This window comes from Neoarius graeffei, chromosome 15, assembly GCF_027579695.1.
Source record: "Neoarius graeffei isolate fNeoGra1 chromosome 15, fNeoGra1.pri, whole genome shotgun sequence".
NCBI lineage: Eukaryota > Metazoa > Chordata > Actinopteri > Siluriformes > Ariidae > Neoarius > Neoarius graeffei.
The window spans coordinates 20,043,180-20,058,361 of record NC_083583.1 but is presented as its reverse complement, the minus strand read 5'-3'; the positions used below and the strand labels follow the sequence as shown (position 1 = coordinate 20,058,361).

At 42.0% G+C, this 15,182-nt stretch overlaps 1 protein-coding gene across 4 annotated transcripts in view; it reads left to right on the top strand.

Annotated features, from left to right (window-relative positions):
* Window positions 1-15,182, top strand: part of LOC132899236 (basic helix-loop-helix ARNT-like protein 1) — a 59,254-nt gene that overhangs the window by 36,944 nt on the left and 7,128 nt on the right. For 3 of the 4 annotated variants that reach the window (XM_060940980.1, XM_060940978.1, XM_060940979.1), the window contains 5 exons: window positions 230-347; window positions 579-728; window positions 2,410-2,656; window positions 7,511-7,617; window positions 12,889-13,039. In XM_060940980.1, the coding sequence (XP_060796963.1) occupies window positions 230-347; window positions 579-728; window positions 2,410-2,656; window positions 7,511-7,617; window positions 12,889-13,039 (773 nt within the window). The remainder of the gene's footprint in view (window positions 1-229; window positions 348-578; window positions 729-2,409; window positions 2,657-7,510; window positions 7,618-12,888; window positions 13,040-15,182) is intronic. The other variant, XM_060940981.1, reaches the window with a different exon arrangement.

Here is a 15,182-nt window from a genome sequence, read left to right as displayed (position 1 = left end):
TGGTGTTGATGTGATATACAGAATATGAGGTAAGACTGCATTATAGCCCTGTGATAGATTGGCGACCTGCCCGGGTTGTACCCCACCTCTTGCCTGAAGCCAGCTGGGATTGGCTCCAGCTTCTCCGCTGACCCTGACAGATAAGCAGTATAGATGAAGGATGGATGATTGATGGACTGCATTATATGAGACTGCCAGATCACCCATGTAACCTTCTGTCTCTTGGCAGAACGACCTGATTGGCCAGAGCTTGTTTGATTATTTGCATCCTAAAGACATTGCCAAAGTCAAGGAGCAGCTGTCCTCATCCGACACGGTGCCAAGGGAGCGACTCATTGATGCCAAAAGTATTTTGGATTACTGATTTCATTTTGGTCACGAAGGGAATGGGGAGGGAGGTTATAAAGTCATTGTGTACAGATATAATGTTACAAGCTCATAAATATACATAGAATGTAGCTCTAGTTTTACAGTTAATTAATAACTCTGGGTTGGATAACATACAATTATATGAAGTTTGATTGACAGCCATGTCAGAATAAAAGTCCAAATATGTGCGTGTTGGGTTTGTCCTTCAGCCGGGCTTCCGGTAAAAACAGACATCGCGCCGGGTCCGTCCAGGCTGTGCTCTGGGGCCCGGCGCTCCTTCTTCTGCAGAATGAAAAGTAATAGACCTCTCATCAAAATGGAGGACAAGGACTTCGCCTCCACCTGCTCCAAAAAGAAAGGTGAGACATTTTGAAAGGATTTTTGGATGTGTGTGTGTGTTGGAGAGAGAATGCATGAGAGAATCAGAAAGCTCATATTCCTCCCAAGACAATAGACAACCCTCAATCGGAGAGGAGGTTAAATTAAAGAGCAATATCTTATCATTTTTATCCATTTATTGCAACATTTAATGTTGTGGAATGTCCACAAAACAATTAATTCATCTTGTATCACTTGTGTTATAGCAGCTATATACATTCTGGTTGAAAACTTACATTTAATTGAACTGAATCATATCGGGCGGTATGGTGGTGTAGTGGTTAGCGCGGTCGTCTCACAGCAAGATGGTTCTGGGTTCAAGCCCAGTGGCCAATGGGGCCTTTCTGTGCGGAGTTTGCATGTTCTCCCCGTGTCCGCGTGGGTTTCCTCCGAGTGCTCCGGTTTCCCCTACAGTCCAAAGACATGCAGATTAGGTTAACTGGCGACTTGTCCAGGGTGTACCCCGCCTCTCGCCCGTAGTCAGCTGGGATAGGCTCCAGCTTGCCTGCGACCCTGCACAGGATAAGCGGTTACGGATAATGGATGGATGGATGGATGAATCATATTGGCTCGAGCCTGAATCGAATTGTAGTAGTGCTGAAGTGAATCATATCAAATCATTAGTAAATTCATGTGTATGTGATTTTGTTACTTTGTGTGATTTGTCTTATTGTATACTACATATCCTATCATCTGAACGAAGGACACTCTCACTCTGTTTGCCTTAACTGGCATGGATTTATTTCATGTGTGCATTCTTTTTCTACATAAAACATTTGAACGTTTTTCCTTCCTTTTTCTGAATGAGTGACCTTTTAATATGACGTCCTTTTGCCTTTGCATACATAAATAATTTGAATAGTATTTGAATGGTTTATTAGGTACACTGAACCAGCAGATCAGTCCATACCCCAGTATCATGATTTTTGTAAGCATGATATTTATCTACACATTTTCATAGTGTATTTTATTAAAGGGGCGGCACGGTGGTGTAGTGGTTAGCGCTGTCACCTCACAGCAAGAAGGTCCGGGTTCGAGCCCCGTGGCCAGCGAGGGCCTTTCTGTGTGGAGTTTGCATGTTCTCCCCGTGTCCGTGTGGGTTTCCTCCGGGTGCTCCGGTTTCCCCCACAGTCCAAAGACATGCAGGTTAGGTTAACTGGTGACTCTAAATTGACCGTAGGTGTGAATGTGAGTGTGAATGGTTGTCTGTGTCTATGTGTCAGCCCTGTGATGACCTGGCGACTTGTCCAGGGTGTACCCCGCCTTTCACCCGTAGTCAGCTGGGATAGGCTCCAGCTTGCCTGCGACCCTATAGAAGGATAAAGCGGCTAGAGATAATGAGATGAGATGAGATGGAATTTTATTAAAGGGTGCCGCATTAAATTATGTTTTTAAAACATTCTTGTAAAGAGGATAACTCTTAGTTTATCAAAAACAATACAGAAACATATTTTGTTCTTTTGAAAAAGTAGGATTCACTGTTTTAAACAAGTGCACTGAGAAACAATGTTTGACATATAGCAACAGTATAACTATTTCAGATTTATCATCGTACAACTACAGTCAGAATACCGTCATTTCAGTTCCTCAGCTGACTGTCATATGCGCGTTTGAATCTAATCACTGACCTCAGGCTAAAACCATGCATCATGTCCTCCGCAGCTGACCGCAAAAGCTTCTGCACCATCCACAGCACGGGCTATCTGAAGAGCTGGCCACCCATGCAGAAGGGCTTGGACGAGGACAACGAGCCCGATAATGAAGGCTGTAATCTGAGTTGCCTGGTGGCCATCGGCCGCCTTCACCCCCACATCGTCCCTCAACCGATGAATGGAGACATCCGCGTCAAACCGACCGAGTACGTCTCACGCCACGCCATCGACGGCAAGTTCGTCTTTGTTGACCAGAGGTGAGTGAAATCAGTTGGTCAGTATAATCAATCAAAAAATGTTGGATAGTTTTGTGGGGGGTTTTACAGGCATTTAGCAGATGCTGTTATCCAGAGTGACGTACAACCAGCACACAAACATACGCAGTGCCCGGGGAGCAGTTAGGGGTTGGGTGCCTTGCTCAAGGGCAATTCAGCCATGGATTTTCACTTCAGCTATGCATAATTTTGTGAAATAAATATGTTACTGGCAAAATACTTGCCTTTTGGTAGGCATGTCAGGTGAAAATTCAAATTCAATCCAAATTGCTTGAAACTGATCTCATTGAATTCAGAATTGAATGCAGAACAACATACTTTTTACAGAATTAAAATATGTTTATCCGTTCTTGAGATGTTACAAATCAAAGATTGAAAAAATGGCTTAATTTTTAGAAAACTGCCGTAATATTATGTATTAGGATCACATGGTCTAAAATGGGCCTCATTAACCAAGGAGATCAAATGTTTTTTTCTTAATAACTTTTATTTTTCAAGATATTTACATGGAAGGGCGGCACGGTGGTGTAGTGGTAAGCGCTGTCGCCTCACAGCAAGAAGGTCCGGGTTCGAGCCCCGGGGCCGGCGAGGGCCTTTCTGTGTGGAGTTTGCATGTTCCCCCCGTGTCCGCGTGGGTTTCCTCCGGGTGCTCCGGTTTCCCCCACAGTCCAAAGACATGCAGGTTAGGTTAACTGGTGACTCTAAATTGACCGTAGGTGTGAATGTGAGTGTGAATGGTTGTCTGTGTCTATGTGTCAGCCCTGTGATGACCTGGCGACTTGTCCAGGGTGTACCCCGCCTTTCGCCCGTAGTCAGCTGGGATAGGCTCCGGCTTGCCTGCGACCCTGTAGAACAGGATAAAGCGGCTAGAGATAATGAGATGAGATGAGATTTACATGGAAATTGGCAGGCACATAGATGGTTGTATACAAACTATGAAAAATTAGTAAAAACTAATTATGCGAATTAGTATTTAATTATCCCCCACCCAAACAAAGTTTGGCGGGGGATATAGAAACGGGTTTCGTCCATCTATCCATCCGTCTGTCCGGTCATGTTTTCGTTTCCGGGCCATATCTTTAAAACTACTGAAGATATTTTCATGATACATATCAAGCAACATGTGAACTGGTGCCTTTTGCTATTTTGGATTTTTTTTTTTTTAAGTATTTTTCTAATTTTTACATAAATAGATTTTGACTTAGTTTCTAAGCGCAATGTTCGTTTCCGGAGCATATATTCAACACTATTCATGATATGGATTTGGAACTTGGTATACATGTTAACAAGGTGATGTACATGTGCCTTTTCATACTAAGAAATTTTAATTTTTCACGTTTCCATGGAAACAATTTCAGACTTAGTCTCTCAGGTAGGTAGTCTCTTAGGGGTAGGTTTTGTTTCCGGAGCAGAACTTGAAAAGTATGAGTGGTATGGTCTTGAAAGTTGGTGTATATGTTGATTAAGTAATGTACATGTGCCTTTTGATACTAAGAAATGTGAGAAATTTTAATTTTTAGCTCACCTGGATCAAAGGTCCGGTGGGTTTATGCTATGGGCTGGTGAGGTCAGTGTAAAGAGGTAGGGTTGGTTTCCTGCAGCAGAACTTGAAAAATCTCATCTCATCTCATTATCTGTAGCCGCTTTATCCTGTTCTACAGGGTCGCAGGCAAGCTGGAGCCTATCCCAGCTGACTACGGGCGAAAGGCGGGGTACACCCTGGACAAGTCGCCAGGTCATCACAGGGCTGACACATAGACACAGACAACCATTCACACTCACACCTACGGTCAATTTAAAGTCACCAGTTAACCTAACCTGCATGTCTTTGGACTGTGGGGGAAACCGGAGCACCCGGAGGAAACCCACGCGGACACGGGGAGAACATGCAAACTCCACACAGAAAGGCCCTCGCCGGCCACAGGGCTTGAACCCGGACCTTCTTGCTGTGAGGCGACAGCGCTAACCACTACACCACCGTGCTGCCTAACTTGAAAAATGTGACAAATAATATCTTGAAATTTGGTATGTAGTGGGTATATAGGGCGGCGGATATAGATGACTCTGTCTTCTTGTTAGTATTAATTATGCTAATTAGGTAAAACGTTAAATCGATACACTCTCTTCTTCAAAGTTTCACCAAATGGTTTTATTTGTGCAATATAAAGCTGATCTTAATTCTCATGTATACATAACAAAGAAGAAGAACTCAATGTTCGTTACATTACAAATGACATACAATTATTAAATATGCATAAATAAGCATTGAATGTCATTCACATCTACCATTCTCTATCAAAATAAAAAAGCAATAGAAGATTTTCGCTAATACCCTGTTTGTGCTCTGTAGGGCTTTGTATTTCTCAAAAGTAGGGCCTACTAGTGTTTATATGAAAGAATATAAATGATTATTTTGATTAATATTCCCAGCTTTCAAGTTGAACCTCGAAAAAACTGTGTGATCCACATCCAATAAACAATTCCGGTTAATTGAATTGAAATGGAGACTCGCGTTTCTGACTTCCATTTTTTTAGTAAAAATATCATTCTGACCACTAAGATCTCAAGAGTTTTCATAAAAAACCCTACAGTTATATTCTAAAATAGTTAATTATTTACATGAATCAGTTTGATTTGAAAAAATAAGTAGGTAAAGCTATGAAAACTCACTTCAAAGTCTCCCGTGAATCATAACATCAAAACTAGCTGACGAAAAAGTTTGTTTCTGATGAAGTATTCAGTAGTGAGAGTGAGAGAACACCCCTATAAAAGTTATCTGATTGATATTGATGAGTAATCCAGACAGAAACCGATCAGAAGAGAGCCTGACCGCTTTCCCATGACTCAAAACGCACCAACAGTTTCCCGACGTCACGCGAGCAGAGTTTTTACTCTGTTGTACCAACTTCAACCTGCTGTTACTCCCAAAGTACTGAACAGATCTTAACAAGATCAATTTCTTTGGAAAGCAGAGATTATAAATTTTTTAATGATAGTATTCACAATAGAAAACATTCAAGAGTTAAGCAATGACAGATTTGGAAACTTAAATGAGCGTCTACATGCACAATTTTCACACCACGGCCAGCGAACGTCTGATCTGCCTGCTTTTGGTCAAAACCTAATTTTTCATTGTTGTTTCACGGCTGTTTTCTGATCACCATCTCACACATATAAGCATCTAGTTTTACAACCCTGATTCCAAAAAAGTTGAGACAAAGTACAAATTGTAAATAAAAATGGAATGCTATAATTTACAAATCTCAAAAACTGATATTGTATTCACAATAGAACATAGACAACATATCAAATGTCGAAAGTGAGACATTTTGAAATTTCATGCCAAATATTGGCTCATTTGAAATTTCATGACAGCAACACATCTCAAAAAAGTTGGGACAGGGGCAATAAGAGGCTGGAAAAGTTAAAGGTACAAAAAAGGAACAGCTGGAGGACCAAATTGCAACTCATTAGGTCAATTGGCAATAGGTCATTAACATGACTGGGTATAAAAAGAGCATCTTGGAGTGGCAGCGGCTCTCAGAAGTAAAGATGGGAAGAGGATCACCAATCCCCCTAATTCTGCACCGACAAATAGTGGAGCAATATCAGAAAGGAGTTCGACAGTGTAAAATTGCAAAGAGTTTGAACATATCATCATCTGCAGTGCATAATATCATCAAAAGATTCAGAGAATCTGGAAGAATCTCTGTGCGTAAGGGTCAAGGCCGGAAAACCATACTGGGTGCCCGTGATCTTCGGGCCCTTAGACGGCACTGCATCACATACAGGCATGCTTCTGTATTGGAAATCACAAAATGGGCTCAGGAATATTTCCAGATGATGTGAACACAATTCACCGTGCCATCCACCGTTGCCAGCTAAAACTCTATAGTTCAAAAAAGAAGCCGTATCTAAACATGATCCAGAAGCGCAGACGTCTTCTCTGGGCCAAGGCTCATTTAAAATGGACTGTGGCAAAGTGGAAAACTGTTCTGTGGTCAGACGAATCAAAATTTGAAGTTCTTTATGGAAATCAGGGACGCCGTGTCATTCGGACTAAAGAGGAGAAGGACGACCCAAGTTGTTATCAACGCTCAGTTCAGAAGCCTGCATCTCTGATGGTATGGGGTTGCATTAGTGCGTGTGGCATGGGCAGCTTACACATCTGGAAAGACACCATCAATGCTGAAAGGTATATCCAGGTTCTAGAGCAACATATGCTCCCATCCAGACGACCTCTCTTTCAGGGAAGACCTTGCATTTTCCAACATGACAATGCCAAACCACATACTGCATCAATTACAGCATCATGGCTGCGTAGAAGAAGGGTCCGGGTACTGAACTGGCCAGCCTGCAGTCCAGATCTTTCACCCATAGAAAACATTTGGCGCATCATAAAACGGAAGATACGACAAAAAAGACCTAAGACAGTTGAGCAACTAGAATCCTACATTAGACAAGAATGGGTTAACATTCCTATCCCTAAACTTGAGCAACTTGTCTCCTCAGTCCCCAGACGTTTACAGACTGTTGTAAAGAGAAAAGGGGATGTCTCACAGTGGTAAACATGGCCTTGTCCCAACTTTTTTGAGATGTGTTGTTGTCATGAAATTTAAAATCCCCTAATTTTTCTCTTTAAATGATACATTTTCTCAGTTTAAACATTTGATATGTCATCTATGTTCTATTCTGAATAAAATATGGAATTTTGAAACTTCCACATCATTGCATTCCGTTTTAATTTACAATTTGTACTTTGTCCCAACTTTTTTGGAATCGGGGTTTATTTTTGGCATGTTTTTCAACTATTCATGACAATTTGTATTATTCCAGGGCCACTGCCATTCTCGCCTATCTACCGCAGGAGCTGCTGGGGACGTCTTTCTATGAGTATTTTCATCAGGATGACATCGGCCATCTCGCCGAATGCCACAGACAAGGTACCTGTTAGAAGATTTCTACAAATATTTTTATGTGGTGTCTTTATTAGCAAGGATGTAAGAAGCAGTTAGTAAAGCAAAGACAGCTAGAAGTTACCATTATATACAGCTCAGTTGTCAAGGTTAGTACACTGTACATAGCTGCTAATCAATACTGACTGCACGTGCAAGTGGATTATTTATTTGTCACAAAATACTTGCCAATTAAAATATTTTCAGCGGAGCACATTATATACGGTATGATTTGATAATTAAAAGACTCAGCAGCTTTGGGTCATTTTCACATCAGCCATCAGAATGGGGTTAAAAAAATGTGGTCTCGGTGATTTTGACAGTGGCACGATTGCTAATGCCAGACAGGCTGGTTTGAGGATTTCTATAATTGCTGATCTCATGCGATTTTCACAAAGAACCGTCTCTAAAATTTACTCAGAATAATGCAATAAAAACATCCAGTGAGTGGCAGTTCTGCAGATGGAATGCCTTGTTGAAGAAAGAGGTCAACGGAGAACAGCCAGACCGGTTCAAGCTGACAGAAAGGCGCCAGTAACTCAGATAACCACTCGGTACAATCATGGTGAGCTGAAAAGCATATCAGAATGCACAATACATTGGTGGATGGGCTAGAACAGCAGAAAACCATGTCGGGTTCCACTTCTGTTTGCCAAGAACTTAAAGCTGAGGCTGCAGTGGGTGCAGGCTCACCAAAACCGGACAGTTAAAGACTAGAAAACACGTAGCCTGGTGTGATGAATCTCGGTTTCTGCTGAGGCACACCGATGGTAGGGTCAGAATTTGACACCAACAGCATGAATCCATGAACCCAACCAGCCTTGTCAACAGTCCAGGCTGGTGGAGGTGGTGTAGTGGTGTGGGGAGTGTTTTCTTGGCACACTTTGTCTGTTAATACCAATCTTTGCTTAACTACCACAGCTTATTTGGTTGTTGCTGTTGACCATGTGCATTCCTTCATAGCCACTATTTACCATCTTCTAATGGCTGCCTCTAGCATAGTAATGCACAAAGACAAGAAGGTTCTGGGTTCGAGCCCAGTGGCTGATGAGGGCCTTTCTGTGCGGAGTTTGCATGTTCTCTCCATGTCTGCGTGGGTTTCCTCCGGGTGCTCAGGTTTCCCCCACATCCAAAGACATGCAATTAGGTTAACTGACTTGCCCATAGGTGTGTGTGTGTGTGATACCCCTTTTCCACCAAATCAGTTCCAGGGCTGGTTCGGGGCCAGTGCTGGTGCTGGTTCACAACTCATTCAACTTGCGAGCCAGCTGAGAACCAGTTTGCTTTTCCATGGCTCGCGGTGCTAAGGGAAGCCACATCATTACGTCGTTGTATACGTCAGTTACGTCGCTGTATACGTCAGTTACGTCGCTACGTTTGCATAAACCTTGGCACGAATATCGAAGCAAAAACAACACAGAAGCAGCAGCAACAATAATAATAATAATAATAATGGATGACTTCGCGTTTGTACAGCTACTGCTTCTCGTCGCTTAAAAATGGTGACCTTTCGCGGTCTTGTTATTGTTGTTGGTCTTAACAACTCCGCCCCCCCGCTGACGTAAGTGGTTCTTTCCTCTGGCCCAGCAGAGAGTTGGTGCTAGCCTGGAACCGTTTTTTCTGGCCCCAGAGCCAGTTCTTTGTCAGTGGAAACAGAAAACCTGGTTCCAAACTAAGCACTGGCCCCGAACCAGCCCTGGAACTGCTTTGCAGTGTTCGTACGGTCATGAAAAACCTGGAAAAGTTTTGGAATTTTAAAATTAAATTTCCAGGCCCTGGAAAAGTTATGGAAAAAAGTATTTTGTTCAGAAGTTTTGGAAAAGTCATGGAAATCTATCTAGTGTTTCATCGATTATCTTTATAAAATTGATGTGCCGTAATAAAATGTAAATCGCCACGAGTTGTCTTGGAAATGTTGTCTAGCGCAGTCTGCGTAGCCTACTGGCTATGCCTGTTGACTGCCACACCCAGTGTTGCCAGATTGGGCGGTTTTCAAATTAGGCAGGTTTTAGTGCCTCCAGGTGGTTTTTAAGCATTTTTTGGGCTGGAAATCATCAGTCACATCTGGCAACCCTGGCCACACCCTCCTCGTAACGTGCGACGTGCTAGTAGTTGTAGCGTGCTAGGCGTGGTGCGTCAAGTTTGAGGATGCTGGGACCTCCCCTGCCCGAGCTACGGGCGTCCAAAGTCGGGCTGGAGCCCGGGATAGAAACGAAACCTAAGCGAATTACGATGCTGGAGCCCTGGAGCTCTCGTTTGAGATATATATATATATATATATATATATATATATATATATATATATATATATATATATATATATATATAATTTTTTTTTTTTTTTTTTTTTTTTTTTTGCGTGTACAGATGGTAAATAAAATATTGGATTGGATAATATCCTCAGTTTTATGACTCTTGAGAGTTTTGCGTTTTAAAGGATAAAAAGACTTAATTTGTAATAGGTGAAGCCATATTAGCCTAGCCATTTCTTAATCTTGTGTATTCTCTGAATTTGGATGTCACAATTGATTTTATTTTGCTTAAATTTATAGGAAAGGGATGGAAATAGACATTCCACTTTTTTCAGATTTTCACCCTCTATTTTCATTTTTTTATGATGCCATTTAGGCGATGCTTAATATTCAGTGTAGGGCCCTGAGGACCTTGTTGGATTTGGATGTAAATGTTGTTGGTTAAACTGATTGAACACAGAAATAAATAGACATTCAATGTTGTCTTCAAATTGTAACTCTTCATTTCCGCATTTACCATATCATTTAGGCAATGGTTAAATTACAATATAGGCCTATTGTGAAAGCACCTGTAAATTTCAGTAGTCTGCCTGTGTGCATATGTGGGGGGGGTCATAGTGCCAAAGTACCAAAATGCTTGTAATGCACAAATTACAAAGTTATGGGCTTGGGCCTGGGCAGGGGGTGGGTTGCTGAGAGCATGGGCTATGGGTTTGGGACAGATGGACTGGATATTTGGGGAAACATGGACTGTGGGTGTGTACTTGCATATGTGATGTGAAGGGGCATGAGGTACAGTACTGTAGTTGTCTATGTGTGTGTGAAGAAAGGGGGCAACAGTGTTGTGAATGATGACGTGAAATAGGTATGTGTATGATGTGATTGTGCATGAGTGGGGCTGCTATGTAAACTAGTGTTGGGGGCTGTGCTATAAATGCGATGAGCAGTGATGAACCAGCAATGGTCATGGAAATTCAGTAAAAGGTTTTGGAAAAGTCATGGAAAAAAACTGGTGAAAAAGTGTAAGAACCCTGGCTTTGGTGGAAAAGGGGCATGAGTGGTTCTATAAATAATCCAGTAGAAGTCAACAGGAAACCACTACTGTAATCTTTCAGGCAGAACACGTAAAAAAAAAAAGATCTCGAACTGGTTTCCTGAACAATGAGTTCTGTGTTCTTCAGTGGCCTTCCCAAGTCACCTGATCGGAATCCAATTGAACATCTTTTGGGATGTTGTAAAATGGGAGATTTGAGTATGAAAGTGCACTTAGAAATTGTACAAGAATTACATGATGTAGTTATGTCAACATGGACCAGAATCTCAAAGGAATGTTTCCAACATCTAGTGGAATAAGTCATGAAGAATTTAGCTTGTTTTGAGAGCAAAAGGAGGCCCTACCCAGGATTAGTATAATGTTCCTCAGTGAGTGTGTATACAGGTATGTACGTATTACACACACATATAGTACTGTGCAAAAGTCTTAGGCACATGTAAAGAAATGCTGTCGACCAAAAATGGCTTAAAAATAATTAAATGAAATGTTTCAACCTAAAAAAATACAGTAAGCAGTAAGCCATAATCAATGAAACAAAGTCAATGTTTGGTGTGAGACGACCTTTTGCTTTAAAAAATATATATAGTAGTCTAAGGTACAACGAGTGCAGTTTTATGCGGAAATGAGCTGTAGGTTTTACTGAGCGTCTTACAGAACCAGCCGCAGTTCTTCTGGACACTTTGACTGTCGCACTCGCGTCTTCATTTTGCACCAAAACCCAGTAGCCTCCATTATGTTTTCTTTTTTAATCTGAAAAGTGCTCTCTTATGTAACATGCTGCTCAGATACAAACTTTTTTTTTCTGTAACATTTAATTTTGCCCTGGAAAACGAACATTTGGTACTCTAAAATGTTTTTGTACTGACTCGATAATGTAGAAGTCATAAAATAGAAATCTATAACAAAGTTTGTATGAAAAAAAGGGCGCCGAAGACTTTTGCACAGCACTGTGTGTATACAGATGGATGGATGGATGGATGGATGGATGGATGGATGGATGGATGGATTTGTGTTTTAATGGGATATCGGTTTTTTTAAACATACTTTGACAGAGCATCATTTATGGAAAATGTTTTTGTGCTGTGTTTTAATGTACAAATGTCCTTGGGTATGTTTTACTTGAAAGAGTATATTTGGTATACCACCACTACTACTGGGCGGCACGGTGGTGTAGTAGTTAGCGCTGTCGCCTCACAGCAAGAAGGTCTGGGTTTGAGCCCCGTGGCCGGCAAGGGCCTTTCTGTGCGGAGTTTGCATGTTCTCCCCATGTCCGCGTGGGTTTCCTCCGGGTGCTCCGGTTTCCCCCACAGTCCAAAGACATGCAGGTTAGGTTAACTGGTGACTCTAAATTGACCGTAGGTGTGAATGTGAGCGTGAATGGTTGTCTGTGTCTATGTGTCAGCCCTGTGATGACCTGGCGACTTGTCCAGGGTGTACCCCGCCTTTCGCCCATAGTCAGCTGGGATAGGCTCCAGCTTGCCTGTGACCCTGTAGAACAGGATAAAGCGGCTAGAGATACTGCGGCTAGAGATACTGGGCGGCACGGTGGTGTAGTGGTTAGCACTGTCGCCTCACAGCAAGAAGGTTCTGGGTTTGAGCCCAGTGGCTGATGACGGCCTTTCTGTGTGGAGTTTGCACGTTCTCCCCGTGTCCGCGTGGGTTTCCTCCGGGTGCTCCGGTTTCCCCCACAGTCCAAAGACATGCAGGTTAGGCTAATTGGCGGCTCTAAATTGACCGTAGGTGTGAATGTGAATGGTTGTTTGTCTCTGTGTCAGCCCTGCGATGATGTGGCGACAGGGTGTACCCTGTCTCGCCCATAGTCAGCTGGGATAGGCTCCAGCTTGCCTGCGACCCTGTAGAACAGGACAAGCAGCTACAGATAATGGATGGATGGACCACTACTACGACAAAATGATTAACAATTTCTGTGGTTACTGTTTATCCTCTTTTCAGTGCTGCAGATGCGAGATAAAATCAACACTAACTGTTACAAGTTTAAGGTGAAAGATGGCTCCTTCATCACCCTGAGAAGTCGCTGGTTCAGTTTCATGAACCCTTGGACCAAGGAAGTCGAGTACATCGTCGCTACAAACACAGTCGTCTCGTAAGGGATCAACTAAAGCAATATGTATTCTATCCTTTAGGACTGTGTGAAAGCAAAACCTGCCATTACGTGATACACTACCGTTCAAAAGTTTGGGGTCACCCAGACAATTTTGTGTTTTCCATGAAAAGTCACACTTTTATTTCCCACCATAAGTTGTAAAATGAATAGAAAATCTAGTCAAGACATTTTTCTGGCCATTTTGAGCATTTAATCGACCCCACAAATGTGATGCTCCAGAAACTCAATCTGCTCAAAGGAAGGTCAGTTTTATAGCTTCTCTAAAGAGCTCAACTGTTTTCAGCTGTGCTAACATGATTGTACAAGGGTTTTCTAATCATCCATTAGCCTTCTGAGGCAATGAGCAAACACATTGTACCATTAGAACACTGGAGTGAGAGTTGCTGGAAATGGGCCTCTATACACCTATGGAGATATTGCACCAAAAACCAGACATTTGCAGCTAGAATAGTCATTTACCACATTAGCAATGTATAGAGTGGATTTCTGATTAGTTTAAAGTGATCTTCATTGAAAAGAACAGTGCTTTTCTTTCAAAAATAAGGACATTTCAAAGTGACCCCAAACTTTTGAACGGTAGTGTATATATTTATCAAGATATTTAGGAAACCTAAATACCACATTAGCTACTGTTGCAAACTACACCAACAGCTCTGCTACATTAGCAGCGACAGGAACTGTTTTTAAGCCAATGCGAGTCTCTTTTTGGGTTTCACGTGACGTCATATCCGCCTCATTAGTTATTCAGAACTTTAGCTGATGGTTTACCAAAGCTCAGTTGACAAAGCGTTTGTACGGAGAAGGTGCATTGCTCGCATGAAAAATGCCTTACGCTGGCGTTGTTTTAGGTTGTTTGAATCGATCAAACCGTGAAACTGATAAAAGTTTCTTCAGGGTTCACTGTGAACTAATAAAAAAGGGTGAACGAACACATGATTTAAAAAAAAGACATCGAGAAAGGCGGCTTTTGAACCTCTCACTGAAATCGAAGGCAGCCGAGTCGAAGCATGCTGGAGTTTGCAGTGATCACTCGGTGAAAGGTTTGCATCTCCCTCTCAGCTACGTTATTAGTGTTTTCCAAGTACTTTTCTTGCTGTTTGTCATTATTTTACGATACTTTTTTTTTTTTAGTCACAAAGCGCTAAAGTCCCCAGCTGTTTCTTTGTTTACTCTTCACTCGATAGCCACCATATTGAAAACAACACATGTCTCGCTTTCTGTAACAGGGTGTCCCAGCAGTCTTTTCAACAGTCTTTCAGCAAGTGCATGCGATCAAAACAACCACAAATAATAAAGTCCATATGCATGAAGGTCGCGACAAAATTCTGACCCAGCCATACAGTTACAATACTCCGTGATCACTTCTCCGTCTTGTTTAACTAAGATCCAGGTCTTTAAAGGGGTTTCTGATGATCTTTGTGAATGATTTAGCTGAGAGATAAGAGCCAACACAAGTGAGAATCAAGCCAACTGTTTGTTTACACTTCAACTTGCAGCGCTTCGTTGTAAAGACGCGAACGAAAAGCTTAAAAAAAACATCCTTACACGGGCAAAAACAATCCAGGGTTCATTCGGCAGCGACTTGATAGCGAGGTCCTTTACCCAGCCACATACAAAAACGTTGTAAGCCTCCATATTCTTCCACGCTTTCATCTGTTTTGCGGTGTAGAAGGACGTCTGCAACACCAGATAGTTCGAGATGTCGGGGAACTCGATTGAAGGGTAGTTTTCGAGATCGTATGACGAATCCTTCTTTCCCAGACTGTACGGGTCGATTCCATTGCACATAGCAATCTTCTGAATATATCTAAAGCGAGCAGTGGCTTCTAGATTACGAGCGTACTCTGATTAGTTATCGCTAGTTGTTTGCACTACGGCAGCCGTTTTGGTTTGCTAGACCATCAGCTGTTTTACCGGAAGTGAAATTGCTAAGAAAAGTCACGTGACTGAAACCCAAGAATGGAGAGATGCTGATCAGCCCTGATCGAATCAGCTATAACTCACATTTTGCTCAATTCAGTTTTACAATATTTGTCCAACAAATAATGGAGGATCTCGGAATATATTTTTAAATTCATATAATATAAATAAGTTTACATAAAATTGCATAAAGTGCCTTCCA